Source organism: Nymphaea colorata, chromosome 9, assembly GCF_008831285.2.
Source record: "Nymphaea colorata isolate Beijing-Zhang1983 chromosome 9, ASM883128v2, whole genome shotgun sequence".
NCBI lineage: Eukaryota > Viridiplantae > Streptophyta > Magnoliopsida > Nymphaeales > Nymphaeaceae > Nymphaea > Nymphaea colorata.
In genome coordinates, this window is record NC_045146.1 from 18,161,635 (window position 1) to 18,184,341 (window position 22,707).

Here is a 22,707-nt window from a genome sequence, read left to right on the forward strand (position 1 = left end):
CCCGATGCCAAAGCTTTCAAACAATGGGTGCACTATAGTTTAGTTGGCATTAGTCCCGCTCTCCACCTCTTGGAGCAGCCCTGAATCCCAAAAACAGTGAAGAGGCTTTCTCATGTTGGAGTATTTCTATCTCTACTTTTCTATATATATATATATATATATATATATATATATATATATAACACCTCCAATACCTACATTTTTCTAAAGTTGTTATATTTGTACTCAAATTTTTCATATATTCAAACGATACCCATACCCATGTGACTTAAAAGTGCGAACAAAATATGTAAAGGTGACTTTTGAACCCCAAGCATCCGCATCAGCAAAACTCTAGAAAGTCTAAATCCGCAGCATGGACCATATGGAAGAATACTTGCGTGCTGATGTCGGAAAAAACCCAACTAATCTTAGTGATTTGCTACTAATAGTTGCTCATAACAAGAGAAAGAGACAACTTGTCCAAGGATTGCAAACCCATAGAATGATGTAATGATTGACAAATAGGCATGTCGAATTGGATATATCTTTTACCATATCTGATTTATATTAAGTTTGCATATTTGGATTTAAATCTGAATTTGAAGCAGGTAGATTTCTAAATTCATAGTTCGAAATCGGTTTTCAGATTCAGACTTCTAAGCACAACTAAATTAGAACTGGATTAAGGCCATGTTGAAAAACCAAACTCAAACTATATAGATTTTGGGTAATAGGATATTTATTTAAAACCAAATCTAAATTTAAACCCGATTGGTTAAACTCTAATGTGAACCTAATTGTATTCTTAAGTCTAAATGCCATCTGACTTATTAATCGAACATTAAGTGTTTGTTCTATCTTATTCTTTTGCAAGCAATTTAGTTAGACATCCGACACGTTTACATCAAGTGAACGGATGGGGCATTCAATCACGCTCTGCTAATAAAAAAGGGACAACTCTCCATCCATCCAAAAGCCATTTTCCATTGCCGTATATAGCCAAACTTTCCGTCGTTTGTACATATAAAGGCAGAAGTCCGGACAAAGAGGAGGATTTTCGATCAAATCAACTATAACTATTTAGTTCTTCAGGCAAAGTTAATGTTGCCATGTGCCACAGATATAACTAAAACATAAATTCGTCACCAAAAACACAATAGACCATTTCTAAAGCCACCATAAACTACCACTGCATCATAAATTGTAGCTAATACCAATCTAATGTACATTTTTTAGCAACAAAGTTTTGAATGTTAAGTTGCAGCAAATCATATAGAGAACACACCAACTAAAATGTAAATGTGGTGGCTATTTGTTCGCTAACAAGAAGTTGGTTCTCACGTTTCATTTGAGCATTGCAAATTAATCTTTCAAACTAAATTTGTCAACTAAGATTCTTTTATATATATATATATATACTAGAAGTTGAGCTTTAAGAATAGAACGAGACGACTTTATTTTTCAAAATGCAATAGAATCAGAGCTCGTGGTGTGACAATGATGTCTCACTTTCACATGGAGAAAAAAAGAAAAATCTAGGGAGGGTTTTGGGCAACGGCGTCGATTTGACAAAATGTTCCCGTCAAACAAGGACTTGGAACGATATCACGACCGGGACACGACGATGGCGGGCGACTAAAAAAGATCGCCTCCAGTTTTGAGGAAACCACCATCCATCGCCACCTCCCCCAACGCTGGGCCCCTCTGCAACTAGGCGTTTTGGGGGAATAAATTGCCCCTTCCAGCCAATCGAGCTCCACCACCATCACGACTACTGAAGCACAAGAAAATCGAAGGCAGATCATCGACAGCGGCGAAGAGAAATGGAGGCGGAGGACGCGATCCAAGCGGCGATTCCCAACGGCACGCAGCAGGCCGCCCCTGAAACCCCCTGCCACAACGGCTTCCAGCTGCCGCTGGGGCCGAAAACTTCGGGGACGCTGGGGCGGCACTTGGCTCGGCGGCTGGTGCAGGTGGGCGTGAGGGACGTCTTCTCGGTGCCCGGCGACTTCAACCTCACGCTGCTGGACCACCTGATCGCGGAGCCGGAGCTTAACCTCGTCGGCTGCTGCAACGAGCTCAACGCAGGGTACGCTGCCGACGGCTATGCTCGGGCCAAGGGCGTCGGAGCCTGCGTCGTCACCTTCACCGTCGGCGGGCTCAGCGTGATCAACGCCATCGCCGGCGCCTACAGCGAGAACCTACCCGTCATCTGCATCGCGGGCGGCCCCAACTCCAATGATTACGGCACCAACCGCATCCTTCACCACACCATCGGGCTGCCCGACTTCAGCCAGGAGCTCCGCTGCTTCCAGACCGTCACTTGCTTGCAGGCGAGACTCTTCTTCTTCCCCCCATTGAATTTCCTCCCTTTCTTAATTCCTCTCTGTATTCAATTTCTCACTGTGTTGCCCTTCTCATATTTTCGAATTGGGGAATTTGGGGAACTGGGAATCGATCGTCCTCGTTGCAGACGGTGGTGAACAATCTGGACGACGCGCACGAGCAGATCGACACAGCGATATCGACGGCGCTGAAGGAGAGCAAGCCTGTCTACATTAGCATCAGCTGCAACCTCCCCGGCATCCCGCACCCCAACTTCCGCAGAGAGCCTGTTCCCTTCTTCCTCGCTCCCAAGTACGAGTCTCCCTTCTTCTTCTTCCTCTCTCGCTGATACTTCCTGCCGGCGATGATTCCCGCTTTCAGGCAAACGCTTTCGGCGACTGGCGTCACCAGTCTCCGATATTTTTTGTTGTTCTCGAGTAGAAACGAAATTATTGCGAAGCTCTCCCGCCGGCAGAGTCATTAATCGACCCGTCTCTGCCGGTTTTACATCCCGACTCGGCCTTGTCCTGTACTAGGCGAGCTTACACCCACTTGCTCTTTGAAAAATGGACCTTTGGCGTGTACTCGTCAATAGATCTTCTTTCTTGGAAAAGAATCAACGTACAATTTAATCATTTTGTAAATTTTAGTAACTATAACAAATATTAATTAATCATTTAAGTAACCTGCATCCTGGTTTTCTTCTAAAAGATTATAGAATAATCCAAAAGAATAAACCAAAAATTGATGTTTTATTGAATGTTTAACATCAAAAGGGGGTCACCCACAGGGGGAATTTGGTTGCCATGATCTTTTTTAAGAAAGTGGGGGGTCATTTCCTTTTCAATTTTGACATAAACACCATAAAATAATGGTATCTACATCCATTGGGTTTGGTATTTGAAAGTTTATTCCTCATCTTCATGACGCTTAGCTCATGAGCATCTCTTGTTGGTTTTTATTTTTCTTTGTTCATGACGATAGCAAAATCAATGTTGTTTGAATTGGTTTACGAATTCAATTATGTTCAAAAAAATTATAAATATATAATGAACGACTACATTATTCACATGACACATAGTCTGATATTATGAAAAAGATCAGAGATTATGACGATTGAGCTTGGACTCGGCTCGCAGAGCTAGGAAGAAGGCGTGTTTGGTTGGTTGTTTCGGTGGCTGGTGTCTGATCCCCGTGAGACGCGGAGATCGGAACACCACCAGATCATTGACTTCCGATCCGAATCCAACAGGAACATCTCCTGAAAGTACGGGTCAGATGCAGACTTCTTCGCCGCCATGAAACTCTGCTCTCTCTCTCTCTCTCTCTCTCTCCCATGGATGTACGTCAATGGAGCTTGAAGAGGTAATGTCTCTTTTGGTGGCGTGGGAACAGGCAGAGCAACCCGGAGGGGCTGCAGGCGGCGGTGGATGCGGCGGCCGAGTTCCTGAACAAGGCGGTGAAGCCGGTGATGGTGGGTGGCCCGAAGCTGAGGGTGGCCAAGGCCCAGGATGCCTTCGTCGAGCTCGCCGACGCCAGCGGCTACGCCGTCGCAGTGATGCCGTCCAGCAAGGGCTTGGTGCCGGAGAACCACCCACACTTCATCGGTACCTTCTGGGGAGCTGTCAGCACCAACTTCTGCAGCGAGATAGTCGAGTCGGCTGACGCCTACATCTTCGCTGGCCCCATCTTCAACGACTACAGCTCCGTTGGCTACTCCCTTCTCCTCAAGAAGGAGAAGGCCCTCATCGTTCAGCCCAATAGGGTGACCATTGGGAACGGCCCCTCGTACGGTTGGGTTTTCATGGCCGACTTCTTGTCTGAACTGGCCAAACGTGTGAACAAGAACACGACCGCCATCGAAAATCACCGCCGGATTTATGTCCCCGCCGGCATCCCTCTGAAACGGGCCGAGAAAGAACCTCTCCGAGTCAACATTCTCTTCAAGCACATACAGGTTGGTATTAGCAAATTATGAAATGGGGACGACCTTAATGTCTGGTGCCTGCTGTAAATTGTAGATATCTGCATGGTTATTTTCGTGGAGGTCAATTCACAAGTTATATACTTCAGGATTGTCGACAGTACTTACACATTTGATTGATAGTTATATCCTTATCGTACAAAATGGCACAATGTGTTTTTTATGTGTTCTCTCATATATAAACTGTTTCCGTTCATTAAACTTTTATTCTGTTTGATGCTTTGGGCCACTCTTAGATTTATCCTCATTTCTACGAATTGTGGTTCTTCCTTCTCTTCGTCTTAATATTGAATCTTGGGGCTGCAGACTATTGCAAATAGTTAAAATTACTAGTGGTAAATGAATTATGCTAAATATACGTATATTTGGGGACTAATATCCAGAGCCGTAGGAGTTGAAAGCCTTACGCATGGAGGCGGATGTCAAAGTGAATTTTGTGGCTTCCATTTCATTTTGTGTCTAGTTTGCTTGTGTGGAAAGTGAATTGTGCCTATTTCAATGTCCGTGTACTATGAGAGGGCAGCTGATGGGACCCGCTATTGTCTGAAAAGAAGTAGGTACTGCAGCCACACATTTAATATGCAAAACTCGATTTTCATGGATATATACATACGACGGAACTGGATTTTGACTTCTACTAACCCGATTGTTTTTTATGTCTCTCCTTATAGAGTGTCAGTCATGTGGAAGAACTAGTTATTGAATTCTAACAGTCTGATTAATAAGCTTTTTTGTCTCATTGTTGAACGTTCATTGTTAAATATTCAAAGAGAAGAAAGACCCAGTTAATTTTGCAATTGTCATTTCTTCACATCGCTATTTGGAATTTTGGCCACATGGATGTGAACTGACTTATTTGTTTAGCAGCATTACATATATCCATTTTGAGGAATTCCAGGAAGTAAGAGCTTGCAGTTATCTATTTTTTTGAAATCTTAAGAAATCATATTTGTAATTAAAGAAGCATGGCTAACCCCTGAAAAGGACCTTGCGTAGATGCTCCTGCAATACCTGATTTCTTGTCATGGCACACACACAGAGACGCTGCTTTACTATCAAGTGGATGAAGTCAGAATTGGGGCTTTGGCCACGTCTAACATAAGTGGTGTCTTTTGGTGTTGTATTTCTTAGGCGTGCACGATAGCACTAGAAATCTGCTGAGTATCCATGTGTTCTACAACTTTCTTTAGTACAGTGGTTTGTCTGGTGATTTTTATATGCTTCTGAATGTTTTCTTTTAGGACTCGCTTAATTCCCAAAATGATGTGACTAATGGTAAAAACTTAAGACAGTTCATCCATAACCTTCTTTGACAATTATTTATTTGATGTCGATTAGTTTTTTTTTTTTTTTTTCTCAATCAATACTTTCTGAAAGATGACATTCTGTAGAAGAATTCACTAGACTAAGGAGTTAATTGATTTGTAAAAATCAAATCACCTAGTTCAATAACTACCATTATCTTCACATGATCCATTAGAGTACAAGATATGCCTTTACTAAAACGTGTTGTATCTCGACTTATGCTGTCCTCCCTAGCTAATGTGTGTGGGCTGCGGTGACAGCAAATATTGTCGGGAGACACAGCTGTCATAGCTGAGACAGGAGATTCGTGGTTCAATTGTCAGAAGCTAAAGCTCCCAGAAGGCTGTGGGTAAGTGCCTACATTGGTTTAATTCTTCAAGTAAAGGGACTGATATTTTTATCGGATGCATAACTAGTGAACATCCTTTGTTGCAGATATGAATTCCAGATGCAGTATGGTTCAATTGGGTGGTCAGTTGGTGCTACTCTTGGTTATGCACAGGCTGCTAAGGATAAACGTGTTATTGCTTGCATTGGTGATGGAAGCTTCCAGGTCTGTTATTCTGCTGCCACTATGTTATTCCAGAAATAGAATCATAAAACTCTGACCTCTCCACGGTGTATGGGAATTATTTTTCTTATGTAGTTCTGTGCTTCTTATGTCATGATTTAAAGTCCGTTGAGAATGCTTTATCATGTGGTGATGGATAGCTGCTTGGTTCTACCTCTGTCTTATACCGTGGCACTTCTGGGGTTGCTACTAACAGTTGTATGTGAAAAACTGAAGTATCTTTGGATATTTGAATTTTTTCTCCAAATCATTTATAAATCTATCTGTCATGGTTATTCTGTTATAGTGTACAGAAATTTGAATATTATGGTATGCAACTTCTCTTGTTAGTTAAAAAAACTTTCTCATAGACATGTGGGTTCAAACTTCAAACTACAAACTGTAATTCCCAAACTTTTATAGTTTTTAACTTCATACAGAGACCTCAATCTACAAAGAGGTTTAATTATCCTTTTTGGCTGTTCATTTCTATTTTAGGTTACAGCTCAGGATATTTCAACCATGATAAGATGCGGGCAAAGGAGCATAATCTTCCTCATTAACAATGGAGGATACACGATTGAAGTGGAAATTCATGATGGACCATACAACGTTATAAAAAACTGGAATTATAGTGGACTAGTTGATGCCATCCACAATGGTGAAGGCAAATGCTGGACGACCAAGGTGAGCTAGCCAGACCCTCCTTTCCTTCCAAATCTTTCTGGGAGGTAACCTGGACATTTAAGCATGGTGTTTTACCTTTTTTATTGGCATAGTGTGGCATGTGTGTCAACAAGGAGACAAGCTATAGGTGGTTGGACTAGCACCTATGTTGTCCAATTTGTTGTCCAATTTTTTGGTTGACTAATATTCACAGCTAGCTGCATCCAGTTTAGATTAATTTCTTGCAGTGTTAATCTTTCGGACAATGTAGGGTGTGGAAAAAGTTTCCTAATTAGTGAACAGTAGTTATTCTGCAATTAGCTAATGCGCACTTCCCAAAGGCTAATTTTTTTTATTTCTTCATGCTTATTTTCCAGTTTGTCGAAGTGTTAATTGCTCCGATGTGTGCATACATATTATTGTGTGTGCCTTGGAAATGTATTGTTCTCCATTGAATGCTTGAACTTATCATTGTTCTAACTCAATATTCTTTTTGTTGAATCTCTGGAACAGGTCCGCACAGAGGATGAACTAACTGATGCAATTGCGACAGCATTACAGAAAAATGACAGTTTATGCTTTATTGAAGTGATTGTTCATAGAGATGATACTAGCAAAGAATTGTTAGAATGGGGATCTCGTGTTGCAGCTGCTAACAGTCGACCCCCCAATCCTCAGTAGGCATGCACCAGAGAGTATTTCGCAGACTGTGTTTATCCGTTGCTGTATGGCGGTTAAGTTGCCAGTGAAATGTAACCTGTGGTTGTCTTTGATTATTCACTAGAATAATGGGAACTTGATCAAATAACCCGATTGCAATTTGTTCCCAAATGCAGTCTGCCATTTTGGTTGAATGGAAATGTACTTTGGCTTCTTCTGTTCTAAGCACCATGCAGTTGCTCTTGTTTGTCTCAAGTTTTCTGCATCAGGAACCAATCGATGTGAACATGTGAACATTGTGTATGTGAAGATTCATTAAATAGCCCAACTTTTGTTTGATGGTGTCTTTCTCGACGACATAAAAAACCATTGAATGTTTTGACATGTGACTGACTAACATGAGGTGCAAGTTTGGTGAATCCTGATCCATTCTTCTTCAGTGTAAAAGGTCCCCATGAAATCCTTTGTGATATAAAAAATCTCAGTGATAATATATATATGTATATATATAAGATTGTGAGAGAGAGAGAGAGAGTGGTGTGCTTAGGATCATGTTCGGATAAGGGGTCATTGGGTAGGAAACACACTCAATGAGTGTAATGAATATTGGGGCAAGTAGGTAACTAGTGTTTCATGAAGTTGTCTTAATAATTGGGGTATATTCATCCGACAGTCACTATCTTTGTAGTCAAAAGTTTTATAGGGATTGTTTGGCAAGGTAACAATTTGTTATTGTCCTATATATCTACCTCAAAAATCAAAACAAGTTCATGGAACACGATAACAAGATGCTCTGTGAACTTGTTCCAATTATTAGGATAGATTCATAGAAAAGTAACAAACTGATTCTATCATCAAACGGCCCTTAAACATGCACAATTGTCATCAATTCTAAGCAAAGAAGTATTCCTGAACTTTGTCATCGTTAAGAAGAAAAAACTCCAATTATAGTTCACATACATATTAAACTTTAGAAAAGAAAATGAGGTACAAATGCATGAGTATATGGTTTTGTATGTACGTATACGTGTGCAAGAAGTGTGAATACAAGGACACCACAAAAGGGAAAAGTTAAAATGTCCTATATATTATATTATGGCATTGATTTGCTCCGGCTACACATTGTAACGACCTTGGGCAGCATTTCTACCCTTATGCGTTGTCTTTCTTATTTTATAAAGGTATAAAATTACTCTTTTGTCAATTCAGAAAAGAGGCAAGGGGGCGTGCGAGGTAATTTCTTCCCTTATTTTCCATGTAAAAGGACAGTTTTTAACTCTCTCTCTCTCAACCTCTTAGAGTAATCACCACAAGAAAAAGTTGTCAAATAAAGAGTGTCAAAGAAGGTGATATCCATATCAGCAGTTAGCCTGCTGTGTTGCGTGTCGATAGAGGAGATTTGGGAAATACGAAGAGTTGTCTCAATTTGGACTCGACTCAAAGCATGTATGATCAAACTTGAGTTGAAGCTCAAGTTATAAATGAGTTGAGGTCGAGTTACACAAGATAGGCCATGTCTCGACTCATGTCTTTCATATTTGTTAATTTGCCATGGTATGCAAGTAACTTTTGGCTAAATTTAACACCCTTCTAGTGGTTTTCTTTTTTATTTAAAGAATATATATATATATAAGCTTAAATCAGACAAGCTCAAACTTGGACTCGGTTTACCGAGTCGAGCTCAATCTCGCTTCATAAAACCCAAATCGAGTTCGCCGAGCAATACATAACTCGTGCTGACCCAGCTTCTACATTCCTAAAGTGGAGGGGGCTTTCCCGTTTACTCCTCTTATGAGCGTAGCAGCATTATAGTTTCATAAGGGGGGCCTCAGGTGGTCGGAAGATAATTGTGCAGGGTGTTCAGGGGTGAGAATTATGTGGCAGCTGCCCACACAGACCCAGTCATTTTCAACAATATTAAGCTTAGATCAGTTGTATGTGGTGCTCTTTAGATTCGATCAAGTCTCTTTTATAAGCTCCCCACAGCTAAAAATTTCTGGCTCCACCTCTTAATTCAGCTTTGTTTGTGTTATGAAGGTCGATGCTGTGGGCTCTAGTTTACAGAAAGCGAGCGCCCTTTCTGCCATCCGATTTGAAGACAAAGATGAATCATACTGCCATGGATGTTAGATGCAATTCAACTTTATCTTATCAACTGTTAAGTTAGATGTTGTGGGTTCCACTGCAGACAGAATAACTTCTTTTCTTTCCAATACCATAAATGGGGCGTAAGGGTTAAGGCGGCTTACAACTACCATTGATTGTTAGTTGGGTTTCTTTCACAACTAAGTTCATTATTCTTCCCAATTCACAACTACCATTCAATTCAAATATCACGCTAGAGTGGCTATAAACCTGCCTGCAACAGTTCAAGAGGAGTTATTCCTTCTCAGTACTGCCAATTCTGAACACCATGTTCTGGAAGACTACCCACCAATGGAGAACTCTCCAAGGCAGCACTTACTGGAAGAACTTGCTTGATCCGCTCGACATCGGCCTCCGCCGATCGGTCATCCACTACGGCGAACTTGTTCAAGCAACTTATGATGCATTCATCAGCGATCGCGTATCCCGGTTCGCGGGCGACTCGCGGTACGCGGAACAAGATCTTCTGGCCAAGGTTGGGCTGCCCAGGCAAGCCTCCATGTACGAGGTCACAAAGTTTGTGTATGGCACCTCAAGCATCCTGCTCCCCAGCTCCCTGCTCATCAAGCCCCTGTCAAGGGAAGCATGGAACAAGGAGTCCAACTGGATGGGCTACGTCGCGGCGGCGACCGACGCCGGAAAGGCGGATTTGGGGAGGAGGGACATTGTGGTAGTCTGGAGGGGCACAGAGGATGTGCTGGAGTGGATGACTGACTTTCAGTTCCTCTTGCAGTCGGCCACAAAGCTGCTGAGGCCTCTGTTGCATGATGGTCATCAAGCTGTTAACGTTCATCAGGGTTGGTTGTCCATCTATACTTCTGATGACCCCAGATCACAGTACAACAAGAAAAGCGCTAGAGATCAGGTAAATTTACCTTTGATACACCGTCGTCATCATCATCAATCGTTAAAATTTATATGCATGATGGTGACCAACTGTGTTCAATTGATCTTCCATGGCAGCCATCATCCTGTTACTGCATCTGTTATGGCATTCATATCCGTCGCTAATTCATCGATTGTTCGTGTTGTGAAAATTATGAAAAGTGTATATCGTCATTATGAAAATAAATAAGTTGTGGAACACGAAACACGTAAATATAGTTGGATGCTTTATAGATTTCATTTTTTTTAGGAGACTTAGGTAAGCTTCAGTCTTTTCTTTAGCGTTTACAAGATAAGAAGTCATCGTTCTTGAAGAATAAGGATAGGACATGACGTACATCTTTTTTATTACCACAATAGTTTTAACAGTAATTTATGAACTTATGTGCAAGGTCAACAATCACACACACACACATATATGAGTTACCCTGACTAGCTAGAGAGGGACAGACGGAGGGAAAAGCAGAAATTCCTCTAAATCGTAAAATTTTCCATGGCAAAGGAAGGAGAAACCACTGTAATCTAAAGTTATGCCATAGAAATTGATCGTTCATAACGCTGTAGATTTTCGGTGCTGTAGATCAAACATAGTTACACCTTTACCGACACATCTCAATTGACAGTCACGAATTGGCCGTCTGTCATACTATCATCTTGTACCGATTCTTAGCTACCATGTTCACATACATGTTTGTCACATAAATGACAAGAACGACTAAAATCATGTGATTAATTAATTTTCTCATGTTTGGCTTTTTATAGCATGAGGAAGCTATTGTTAACTGTAGTCTTTCTCTGAGAAGCATAAGGGACCTGTTATCTAGTACTTGACTAGGATGAATTACGGCAATCATATTGGATTTACACGTTGTGAGATTCAATAACATAAGGCAGTCAAATAAAAGCTGAAGTGAATCGCTTTCTTACTCTCCTCAAATAAATCACATCATATGGCATTTAATATTTGATATTGACATGATCTAACTACCAGTAGCAAAGGTGAATATATTGTCAGCCAGGCAACCATGGTACAGCAATTACTCGAACCAATCTTATCAACTCGCTTATCTCAATAAGTAAATCGATCGTTATACCGAAACATATATCCCAGCACATGTGAAGTGTCGGCAATTGTAACGAGTAAGCGGTCACCGCTGGTTCAATTATTGTAGGTTTAGATTTATCCTTACATAAGCTCAAGTGGGTATAATCAATGGCGGAGCCATAAATTTTTTAAAGGGGGCAACCATATAAGTAAGTTTAGAAAAAAAATGAATGGCCAAAGTTAATTATCAAAAATTGAGAATGGGGGCCAGGCCCCTGCTGCCCACTAGCTTCTGGGTACAATTAACCTTAACACTCGGGATTAACTTTGGGGTTTATAGCCGCTAAACTGGTCATATGCATCTCTCCATGTATAAAAAATTCGAAGCTATATTACCCTTGCCCCTTGGTCAGTAAAGAAGAATCTTCTTTAAAAAAAAAAAAAAAAAAAAAAAAAAAAAAAAAAAAAGATAGTGGAAAAGTTCAAAGTAAAAAAGTGAAAAAGTTTAAAGTAAAAAACACATTTCTTCTTAAAAAATCTTCAAAATAAAATAACATGATTCCCTTTTCTTTTTTTTCTTAAGTATCTTCACACCACCTTAGTGCATGCAACTCGCTCTTGTAACCAAACAAGCTGAAAACCAACAATAAAACCCAAAAAAAAAAAAAAGGAAATGAATGTTGATGTAGCTTGAAATTTGCAGGTCCTAAGTGAGATCAAGAGACTGGTGGACCTGTACAAGGACGAAGACGTGAGCATCACCGTGACTGGCCACAGCCTAGGTGCAGCCCTGGGCACCCTCAATGCCCTAGACATAGTCGCCAGTGGCGCAAACAGGCCCAGCCAGGACATGAACAAGCACATCCCGGTGACGGCCATTGTCTTCGCCAGCCCGCGAGTCGGAGACGGCACTTTCCGGCAAGTGTTTGAGCAGACGGAAGATCTGAGACTGTTGAGAGTGAAGAACGAGCCGGACATAGTCCCCACCTATCCCTTGCTCGGCTACGAAGATGTCGGCGTCGAGCTGGCAATCGATACCAGAAAATCCAGTTATCTTAAGTCTCCCGGCGACTTCAGCAGTTGGCACAGCTTGGAAGCATATCTTCATGGCGTTGCAGGGACGCAAGGGAAGAACAGCAGCAAGTTCAAGCTCGAAGTCGATCGTGATATTGCACTGATCAACAAGTACTTGGACGCGTTGAAGGATGAGTATCTCATTCCCACGTCCTGGAGGGTTGAGAAGAACAAAGGAATGGTTCAGGGGCCGGATGGACGGTGGGTCTTGATGGACCATCAGCTCCACAAGAGATCAATAGCAAAACTTTAATCTGTAAGATTAAGATATAAACGTGCTGATGGTTGGACTTTATAATTATCTGCATCTAGTTACTGGATTTTATGCTTTTCTTAAGGAAATGGTGTTCATGAATAAGCAGGGTAAGGGGTTATCTCTTGTTATAAAAATAATCAATGTCATAAAATTCAGAATCAATTTAAAATATTTTGGTCTTTCCTAATAAGAAAGGGAAAATGAACTGGTACAGGCCGATATGAACCTGTGATATCAGAAATATATTATTGCAGTGCAATAAAGGGATGCATTTGTTTCAAACCGCACCTCCTCCTCTCTCTCTCTCTCTCTCTCTCTCTCTCTCTATATATATATATATATATATATATATATATAATGGTTTTTGTACAATATTTTGGCGAGCTTTTTCTTAGACCAACCATGGCGATATAAGGCTCTCTTTGTTACTACTCGTACAAGGGAAGGCGAAGAATGTTGATTAAACCGAAAGATAGATGGACTGAAGAGGCTGGCAAGGCTTTTTCTTCAACCAAGCGTCACCTAATTCATTTCTGTAACTTAGGAGGCATTTAATAGAATATGAGAACCTTGGATTTGAACTTTAAATCCCATCTTTTCTCAATGTAAAGAAGTAAAATGAAGATATTAAATGTAGATCTCTCATGTCTGATTAATGATCCTACAAACCATAGATTTTACCTTGAATCTTTTGTCACATCAATAAAAGCATACGTCATATCGACGTCAGATCCATGAATTTTAAATGTAAAGTAATCAAAAGGGGAGAGGCGATTGGCCGGCCACTTAAAACAGTGATATCACTGTGTCATCCTTGAATTTGATCTATCTGGAATGGTAGTCCAACTCGTGTATCATCCCGCAACAGACTCCATCTTACAAATAATGAAACCGTGCAAGCAACTTCTTCGATCAGAAAAATAATGTTGCACTCCACGACATGTAACTATTAATGGTTTTGCTTGACGAACTCAAAGTTTTTGCAGTTTTTCCTTCTTGGATCGTGATCATTTAATTAAGCATTATCGTCAGTTGATTTCGTTATCATAAAATATCTATTTTGGATCAAACGCAAAGCAGTAGTGGAGATACATATAGGCTGGCGTGGGTAGTTTCCCAAGCCCAACAACAAAATTTGTATTTGTTTTTACGTAGATTTTTTACGATTATTTACTCATTTATATATGTTGTGCCACTTCAGCAATTAGACGCCCCATTGCCAAAAAAATTTTGCTCCACCACTGACTCGAACTGTACGACCGGCCGGCCGACCGATATATCGGTCAATATTATGGTGCTAGCTTCCCGATTCATCGAAACATATCCATAGTATCTAGCAACATAGATGTGCCTATTTACATGGAAAATCACATAAATCACATATATATTTTTTTCATCACATAAATCATTATTAAAATTACAATCTCAAAACAAACTGGGTGTAATTTTTCAATGAATCTACCTTAATCTTTAGAGCATGTAACATATTTTTAAATTTTAATCATCTGATAATATAGAATTGTGAATCATCATCAAAGTGTTAGGTGTTTTAGGTGTTGGTTATTATAAAGCAGATTGTTCTAAGTCACATGCCCCTTAATCTTGGAGCGGAGCATAGTTCCCGATGCATGACATGTGGCTTTTGACCAGCTTCTGACAGGCCCCACGGGTAGGTGTCACACGCCTTTCACAATTTTAAAATGTGCTTGATACAAACCCAAAATATTTGTTTCTTATACTTTGGAGACTTTCTAAGTTTGGGGATTGCATATGCTGGTGTCAAATCAAATCTGTTCAGTTCAATTTAGTTCATGATTTATGTTGCCACGTTGTTTGCACTGTTTTTATTTATTATTATTATTTTTGTACTTCTTCCAAACTTCTTTTTTAGAAAGGAAATCGTATAATATCATTTTTTATCCAATTGACTTGAATTCGAAAGGAACTTATATAATATCATTTTTTACCGATTGACTTGAATTCCCAGGCAATAAGAGGTGGGGATTATACATTGACCAATTTATAAATGCTACATGTCGTTATATATGAGCTATTCACCTAGCGTACAAGGCATCTTATGCATTGCTTATTACACCAAACTTTCTTTTTTATGACTTTGAAGATAATGCATACAGTGGAAACTATTCCTTGTTCCTTCCCAGAGCACGGAAGGAAAAAGGCCTGGCATGGAGATTTTTTCTATTTAAGGGCTACCTTTTTTGTGAGAATCCCAGATACAGGCTTCTTGTTTGTGATTTTCTCGACTCTACAGCTAGTCTACTGTATTTTGTTATAAAGAAAAAGGGATGTTTTCCGTTTTGTGGATAAATATGGGTCTTGTCTTGGGTATTATCAAATATCTAGGCCCCTGAATAGAACTTTTCGTTGATAAATACTGAAGCATTTCGACTCTGCTCATAACAACGAAGCCGCCAGAGGAATTTCTGCAACTCGGATATGTCGGGATTGAGCGGCAGAAAGAATCGTCAATGGAGGATCCTCAATGGCAGCGACCACTGGAAGGACCTCATCGACCCTCTGGACGACGGCCTGCGCCGGACGCTCATCCACTACGGCGAGTTGGCTCAGGCGGCCCACGACGCCTTCATCACCGAGAGGTTCTCCAGGTTCGCCGGCGACTGCAGGTACGCGCGCGCCACCCTCCTGGAGAGGTGCTGCGTGGGGAGCGCCTCCTACTACGAGGTGACCAAGAACCTGTACGCGACGTCGAGCGTGCCGGTGCCGGAGGCGCTCATGGTGAAGTCGCTGTCGAGGGAGGCGTGGAACAGGGAGTCCAATTGGATGGGGTTCGTGGCCGTCGCCACCGACGCCGGAAAGGCGCAGCTGGGGAGGAGGGAGATCGTGGTGGCGTGGAGGGGCACGAGCAGGCCGTTGGAGTGGATCAACGACCTTCAATTCAACTTGGTCTCGCCATCGAAGCTCTTCTCCGGGGATGAGAGCAGGTGGTCGGTAGGCGCCACCGGAGAGGCGGCGAAGGTGCATGAGGGATGGTTGTCCATCTATACCTCCAACGACCCTCGCTCGCCTTACAATCAAACTAGTGCAAGAGATCAGGTAACCTTCTTCTCTCTCTTATAATAAATTATATATCAATGCATTGTTATGCCATTTATAGTTATAAATTTTATCTTAAACAGTGATTCAATTAAAAAAATATCAAGTACTCAATCAATCATCTTTTTGAGAGTGGAAAATCAATAATTTTCATGAAAATACTTGATTCAACGCGTGCTTTATACTATTTTAACATTCATAAATATGTCAGATATTTTTTCAAGAATTTAAGTGACTTTTGTTTTCTTTTGAGCTATGTATAATCCTAATGTTTACTCATAATTCTCATGCTAAACTGATAAATAGAAGTGTTAGACTGAAATGGTAAAGTTTCTTAATATATAAAAACTTTTAGCTAGAGATATTGGGATGTCTTGAACTTTATGCATGGTTGTTAATCAGTGTAAGCAATCTGAATCTTCATTAACACAATCTTCTATCACTAAAATCCATCCCAGTTATTGAACGAGGTGAAGCGTCTCATCGAGTTGCACAAGGACGAAGAACTGAGCATAACCTTCACAGGCCACAGCCTAGGTGCTGCGCTGTCCACCCTCAGTGCAATGGACATTGCGGCTAATGGCATCAACAAGGTGCGGGGCATTATACTTGACAGGCAGATCCCGGTGTCCGTCCTCGTCTTCGCGTCGCCGAAGGTCGGAGACGCCGCATTCCGGCAGGTCTTCTCCAAGATCGATTCTCTCCGTCTGCTGCGCGTCGCAAACGCGCCGGACATAGTGCCGGCATACCCACTGCTGGGATATGAGGAAGTTGGTGTGGAGCTAACCATCGACACTAGAAAGTCTCCCTACCTCAAGGGTCCTGGAGACTTCTCAAGTTGGCATAATTTGGAAGCTTACCTTCATGGCATTGCCGGAACACAAGGCACGAGAAGCAGTGAGTTCAGGCTTCAAGTGGACAGAGACATAGCTCTGGTTAATAAGCATTTGGATTTGTTGAAAGATGAGTACCTTGTTCCTGTTTCTTGGTGGGTGGAGAAGAACAAGGGGATGAAGAAAGGGGCTGATGGACACTGGAAGTTGGTTGATCATGAAGACGACGATGCATGAGTCTGCGCGATGGGCACCATGCTCGAGATGGATTCTGTTCGCACTCTAAAATACAGCGATTTGTATTGGTTGCGAAGGTGGTGGAATATCCTTCCGCTCTCTTTGATAGTTGGTGCCTCGTAGGGCAGGGAAAGTTCAATTAATTACTTGAGTACTCAACCAGCTCGAGTGTGAAACTCTTGCAACTATAAACGATTTAGAGTTGCATATCAACCTAAGTCTTGCAGTAATTAGACAACTATGTATCATGGAGAATGAAACTAATAATCAATAAGTTTATATAACAATAATATGATTTAATCATTCTTAGTTTGCCTATTCTAACATATATATATATATAGGAGTTGAGGTGAAATTGATAGAAGGACTGTCGTCAGTTTGATTTATATAAACGGAGACATGTTTTCTCTCTCTTCTCTTTCTATCTTCCCTGAAAACCGGGACTTGTATAAAGAGATGAGAATCTCAAGGCCTCCTTTGAACATTATGGCCAAAAATGAGGCCTAAATATGGGGCATGTATTAATTTGCTGGAACATGCAGGATTTGTTCGTATTGATCATGAGGCAATAAGCAAAAGTTGGGAGACTTTTTGTCAAAAAAACTACAAATTATGAAGAGTTGACTTGAAACCTTATTCACAAGCCTACCAATTTTATGATTCGGTTCGACGATTCATAAATTTAGCTGAACAGATTGTGGATTGCCCAAGAATATTAAAAAACATTTAGAAAAAGGTATGCATTAAAAAAAAAATTAGAAATGAAAGACTTAAAATATTTAAAAAATGACTTGTAGTACTCTTGAATCCGTTGTAAAATCAAAGGAATTTGCCATTGGTTCAACTTAAATCGCCTGATTCAGGCCAATGTTGTTTACACTGCTTTTGATCTGTATCGATATATGTAAAATAAAACCTAGATAGTAAGGGAGAACGTTTGATATATCTAAAACCATAAAATTTTAGGATCAAAATACTTATTTTTTAAGAAATTAGAATTATTAAACAAAAGAAATATTTTGTTTATGGAATTAGAAAACTGAAACCTAGAATTTTGATTTCATTCTAGTTTGAAAAGGGATTAAGGTTTTAGAATTTTCATTATGAAATCACAATTCCAAAGCATCAAAAGCCTCTTAAGACAACAAATAATTAAAGCCCATTGGTACACCGCCTAAAAGAGGTGAAAGTCATACCCCTTTTTCCTATTTTCATGATTCAGGATTGTTTTGAAACTTGTATGGTTCTATAATATATCGATCATTTTAAATACCATATATGCTAGCATTTGTAATTTAGAAAAGTAACATCCATAAATTTTATGGAATTGATGACGCACGGTCCGTAAAAAAATAAATAAATAAATAAATAAAAGGAAAGTTATGGTTGACAAGTATGTCGTAAATAAAACTGGTTTCTTACTGCAACTATAGTTGAAAAACTAAGCCCGTAAACGAAAATTTCTCGAGAGGGCAAGGCAGCAATGGGTAAATAAAAACAGCGCCCCAGACTGGGCGGGGGCGCCCGACGCTGCTGCAGCCTGCGCCTGTGGAGTGTTGGACCATGAGCCTACGTTGCTCCTTCGGGCTTCCCCATAGCCGCCTTTTTGCTGCTCCTCCTCCTTTACCGCCGCGTGCCGTTGCTGGTGCCCCCATCTCCATCGCATTGCTCCCCACCAGATTCGGTTCAACTTCTCCAATCCACCATCCATCGTCTGCTCGATTCCTTGGCAACCCATTTCCTCAAGTCCCCTGCGCAATCAAAGCGACAGAAATGGACGCGCAGAAAGAGACTGAAGCCGTTCATGGGGGGGATTCTGCTGACTCTGCCATGAAACTTTTGTTTGTAGAGATGGGAGTCGGTTACGACCAACACGGGTAGAAATCTCTCTCTCTCTTTCTCCGGATTGCCATTTTCCGACTGCTGAACTGTCGGTATCAGTCAGGATATCACAGCTGCTGCCATGAGAGCTTGCAGGGATGCCATCGCGTCTAACTCCATTCCGGCCTTCAGAATAGGTAAATCTTGGAAATTGCCCGTCAAATTTTGTCTACCCATGAGGGATTATAGCGCTATCACTTCCCTGCGAATGTTTGAGACGCTTGCTGAGCGTATGGACGGCTGCAACAGCGATAATAGAGACGGGGAAAGCGTTCCATTTTAATTGGCGACTATCAGATAAATTAGAGCATTTTAATTCCAGAACAACAAGATGGGCCTCGGTGTTGCATAATTTACACCGGTAGCATATTCCAATTGCTCTCAACACTGAAGCTCATCCATGCACCTGTTACTCTTAGTATAATTATCGAAGAATCCGTAAAGCTGTGGCGGGTGTTGCTTATTTTGTAACGTTTCATAGATCGAAATGTTTCAGATTGAAGGGGAATTGACAAAGTTACATGCACTTGCGCTTAGTTCTTAGATCATATCCTACTTTCTGGTCTGTTTTAGGTGTTCAATCGAGATTCAAGGAAGGATGGAGTCCGTCAAACCGGTTGCTCGAGCCAGCTTAAATTGAGATATCAGATATGTTGTTATATTGAATTTGGTCTTTATCTTCATTTCCTGAAGTTCGTCTGGGATGCAGGGTCTATCCCAGGGGCGAGCCCTGAGCATATGAAGCTCAAGATCAAGTTGGGCGTCCCTCGTTCCGTGCAGCAACACCTCGATATTGAGAAAGTGAAATCTGTGTTCCCCTAGTGAGTTCTTCACCTTTGTTATTTTATCTCAAGTAGCAAAATGCGATTAGCTTTCCTTCTTCCGTCTTTGTTATGATTTTTGTGCATGTGGACGTAGACGCTCCGTTAGTCTTCTTGTCATCATGCTTGCTCGCTCCCTTGATGCATTTAGAATGTTGGTTTTACATTTTTTGGGTTTTTCAGCGTAACATTTTCTGTCCGCTTGCTTTTCTTATGATACCCGGTGTTTAGGTAGCATACCATGTGCATTTACACCCACTTGCAGTATCTGAAAAAACAGGTCGTCTGACATGTTAACTTAAAGTACAGTAACTAAAAGGAACAAGCAGCTCTTCTGCGGAAATTGCTTGTTTATCATGAATGTCATCTTGCTGACTTAATGTTAGGCCTGTCGATCTTACAGACATCATTCAAAAGAGAAATAAATGTCACGGGAGGCAGAACACTGACAAATGGATGTTCTCCCAATGATCCCTGTTCTGCGGCTTCAACCTGATATAATTATTGGGTTGCTACTCTAATTGTCATGTTTAGCTTGTTAAATGTTATAGGTGATCTTCAATTGATCTTACAGACATCATTCAAAAGAGAAATAGATGTCACGGAAGGCAGTGCACTGACAAATGGATGTTCTCCCAATGATCCCTTGTCTGCGGCTTCAACCTGATATAATTATCGGGTTGCTGCTGCAATTGTCATGTTCAGCTTGTTAAATGTTATTGGTGATCTTCAATTGAAACATAAGCAGTTTATGTAGCCACAACTTAGCTTCCATTTTAAGTTGTGTTGCTCTTCATCTAGCATCCTTAAATCCTGATGGCATCATGAGGTAAATATTGCTGAGAGAGCACGGAGGAAATTCCAATTCTTTCTTTGGAGGTGTGATAAGAATATCAGAGGAACTTTTCATTTGGAATGATGTTAAGAATCTCCTTGCTTTTATAAGTTTTATCTTTGGACTTTTGAACTAGTCCTTTTGAGTTGCTATTTATCATCCCAAATTGGGATAGTTTAGCACTTTATCTACATGGCTCATGCTACTTGTATAGCGAACTCTGTAAGGAAGTTGCCCCACCCGTGTCACACCCCCACTAGGTGTTGATGCTGCTCCAACTCACCAAATGCAATTTTAGTTTTGTCACGGCCAACTACATGTACACATGTTTGACTTAACTAATTAATGTTGGCTCAAATTTGGTGTCAATACTTGAAGCATAGATTCATAAATTCAATAATTTAGTGACTTTAGTCTCGTAACAACTTGCTATTCTGCTTGTTTGCTATATATATATATAACTACATGTACACATGTTTGGCTTCACTAATTAACATTGGCTCAAATTTGGTGTTAATACTTGAAGCATAGATTCATAAATTCAATAATTTAGTGACTTTAGTCTTGTAACAACTTTCTATTCTGCTTGTATATATATATATATATATATATATATATATATATATATATATATATATATATATATATATTATGATCCTTCTCTTGGAGTACTTCTCTTTTCATGTGCCATAAAATACATATCCCTCTTTAGCAAGGGCACGAGTTACGCATCGTAACAAGGCCCTGTGTCAATCTTCAGGGCTTCAGGTTGTGTATTGTAGGGAACAAAAAAGGAAACGAGGAATAAGTCAGTAGGTACGGGTGAAGGTCTAGTTCCTGTTTTGAGCTTGCAAGGTATTACATGGATCCCTTAAAGAAAGCTATTGACTATCGAAATATAGGCCCTGTGCCTGTTTCAAGTATGATAGAGACCAGTAGAGCAGGAGAGCAAGTGGAAGTCGACAAATAGAAAAAGGTCACCAGGAAGGGCTAAAAGTAAGGCAATCAAAACTATCAGATATCCTGGTTCATAGCTTTCCGTCGACAATAGCTACAGCTGGATAAAAGTGGTTGGGACAAGTCATATCGAACAAAGGTTCAGTTCGGAGTTCGACTATTGTAGCTGGTGCAGTGATGCCTCAACCTTAAATTTACGCTTGGGTTCCATATACGCAGATATAATGTGCTAAAGTGGGGATATTTTAGCGCTATAATGATGGTTTTTCAAAACCATTGAGGGGTTTATGTATCCATGTCTAATGCTACCAATTGTCTGGGTGCCAAGAAAAGCTAGATTCCTGGTGGCTTGAAATCTGCTACCCAGCACTCGTCAGTTTAGATCCAGGTCACTTCAAACTGTGTTACCAATTGTCTTCATCACTCAAATACATTTAAATTTTTCATTTAAGTGATGATGATAGAGCGTGCCTTTATACATTTGATTATCTTCAAAGAAATTATTTATTGATTCTTTTTTACTTCTGTGGAAGAAAACTTCTCTACTGAGGTTAGTTTTTTTATTGTAAATTGAGTGATATGTTACCATCTTTCATGCTACCTTCCATTCTGCGGATAGGGTACCATCTTGTGTTACATAGATATGGTTGCAGCTTGCAGGTAAGGGCATGGCATGAGTTTGATTTAGAAAGTTCCATAAAAATTCATATAGCATGGTCCTTGTGGATGCCTGGCTTTGTGTTGTGTGTCTTCTCCTCTGAAACCTGTGACAAGCTCAATGTCTTTTTGAATTCTACTTGCAACAGCTGATGTTGCTGTATACTTATTGGGTTCTTGCAGTGGCAAAGTTGTGAGTTTTGAGGCTGTTGATGGTGGATTGATCTGCTCAAGTGGTACTTGTCTGGAGGAAATGGGCGATAAAAATGATGATTGTTTTGTCGTTAATGCTGCTGTTTATGTTGGTTATTAGTCAATGAATGCGGTGAAATTTTTCTTCTTTTTTTATCTAGAGATGTTTCTAATCATGTTTCTAGATTAATAAAAACTCTCTCTCGTGTGTTATTCTAACAATTTCTGGTGTATGGTCACATAATTTGGATGTTACGCCTAGACTTCTCCTTTCTTTGCTGCTTTTTCTTCTAAATGCATCAAAACTGAACTTCACAGTAAAATCTTTAACCTTCTATATCA

The 22,707-nt window shown here is 40.5% G+C and overlaps 4 protein-coding genes across 4 annotated transcripts; all 4 read left to right on the top strand.

Moving 5' to 3' along the window:
- The first annotated feature begins 1,639 nt into the window (after positions 1–1,639).
- Positions 1,640–7,818, top strand: LOC116260890 (pyruvate decarboxylase 1-like). The gene is made up of 7 exons (XM_031639414.2): positions 1,640–2,315; positions 2,456–2,619; positions 3,703–4,264; positions 5,857–5,945; positions 6,032–6,149; positions 6,645–6,833; positions 7,326–7,818. Exons 1-7 carry the CDS (start codon positions 1,806–1,808, stop codon positions 7,491–7,493), a joined length of 1,800 nt encoding a protein of 599 aa, XP_031495274.1. The 5' UTR covers positions 1,640–1,805; the 3' UTR covers positions 7,494–7,818.
- A 2,020-nt stretch (positions 7,819–9,838) lies between these two features.
- Positions 9,839–13,159, top strand: LOC116261542 (phospholipase A1-II 1-like). Its single transcript, XM_031640359.2, has 2 exons — positions 9,839–10,482; positions 12,251–13,159. The coding sequence occupies exons 1-2, from the start codon at positions 9,886–9,888 to the stop codon at positions 12,872–12,874; spliced, it is 1,221 nt and encodes a 406-aa protein (XP_031496219.1). The 5' UTR covers positions 9,839–9,885; the 3' UTR covers positions 12,875–13,159.
- Positions 13,160–15,302: 2,143 nt separating this feature from the next.
- On the top strand, positions 15,303–17,325 carry LOC116260133 (phospholipase A1-II 4-like). The gene is made up of 2 exons (XM_031638235.2): positions 15,303–15,952; positions 16,411–17,325. The coding sequence occupies exons 1-2, from the start codon at positions 15,335–15,337 to the stop codon at positions 17,020–17,022; spliced, it is 1,230 nt and encodes a 409-aa protein (XP_031494095.1). The 5' UTR covers positions 15,303–15,334; the 3' UTR covers positions 17,023–17,325.
- A 1,194-nt stretch (positions 17,326–18,519) lies between these two features.
- On the top strand, positions 18,520–22,587 carry LOC116259814 (uncharacterized). Its single transcript, XM_031637741.2, has 4 exons — positions 18,520–18,899; positions 18,964–19,040; positions 19,613–19,724; positions 22,357–22,587. The coding sequence occupies exons 1-4, from the start codon at positions 18,586–18,588 to the stop codon at positions 22,484–22,486; spliced, it is 633 nt and encodes a 210-aa protein (XP_031493601.1). The 5' UTR covers positions 18,520–18,585; the 3' UTR covers positions 22,487–22,587.
- The last annotated feature ends 120 nt before the right edge of the window (positions 22,588–22,707 follow it).

What these genes read in the sequence shown, in the direction of transcription:
- LOC116260133 (XM_031638235.2), top strand. Translation starts at nt 15,335, where the DNA reads ATGTCGGGATTGAGCGGCAGAAAGAATCGTCAATGGAGGATCCTCAAT. An exon ending in AAACTAGTGCAAGAGATCAG is followed by an intron (nt 15,953 to 16,410) that starts GTAACCTTCTTC and finishes AATCCATCCCAG; the next exon opens with TTATTGAACGAGGTGAAGCG.
- LOC116260890 (XM_031639414.2), top strand. Translation starts at nt 1,806, where the DNA reads ATGGAGGCGGAGGACGCGATCCAAGCGGCGATTCCCAACGGCACGCAG. An exon ending in AAGCTCCCAGAAGGCTGTGG is followed by an intron (nt 5,946 to 6,031) that starts GTAAGTGCCTAC and finishes CCTTTGTTGCAG; the next exon opens with ATATGAATTCCAGATGCAGT. An exon ending in GCAAATGCTGGACGACCAAG is followed by an intron (nt 6,834 to 7,325) that starts GTGAGCTAGCCA and finishes TCTCTGGAACAG; the next exon opens with GTCCGCACAGAGGATGAACT.
- LOC116261542 (XM_031640359.2), top strand. Translation starts at nt 9,886, where the DNA reads ATGTTCTGGAAGACTACCCACCAATGGAGAACTCTCCAAGGCAGCACT. An exon ending in AGAAAAGCGCTAGAGATCAG is followed by an intron (nt 10,483 to 12,250) that starts GTAAATTTACCT and finishes TGAAATTTGCAG; the next exon opens with GTCCTAAGTGAGATCAAGAG.
- LOC116259814 (XM_031637741.2), top strand. Translation starts at nt 18,586, where the DNA reads ATGAGCCTACGTTGCTCCTTCGGGCTTCCCCATAGCCGCCTTTTTGCT. An exon ending in GTCGGTTACGACCAACACGG is followed by an intron (nt 18,900 to 18,963) that starts GTAGAAATCTCT and finishes TGTCGGTATCAG; the next exon opens with TCAGGATATCACAGCTGCTG. An exon ending in CATTCCGGCCTTCAGAATAG is followed by an intron (nt 19,041 to 19,612) that starts GTAAATCTTGGA and finishes TCTGGGATGCAG; the next exon opens with GGTCTATCCCAGGGGCGAGC.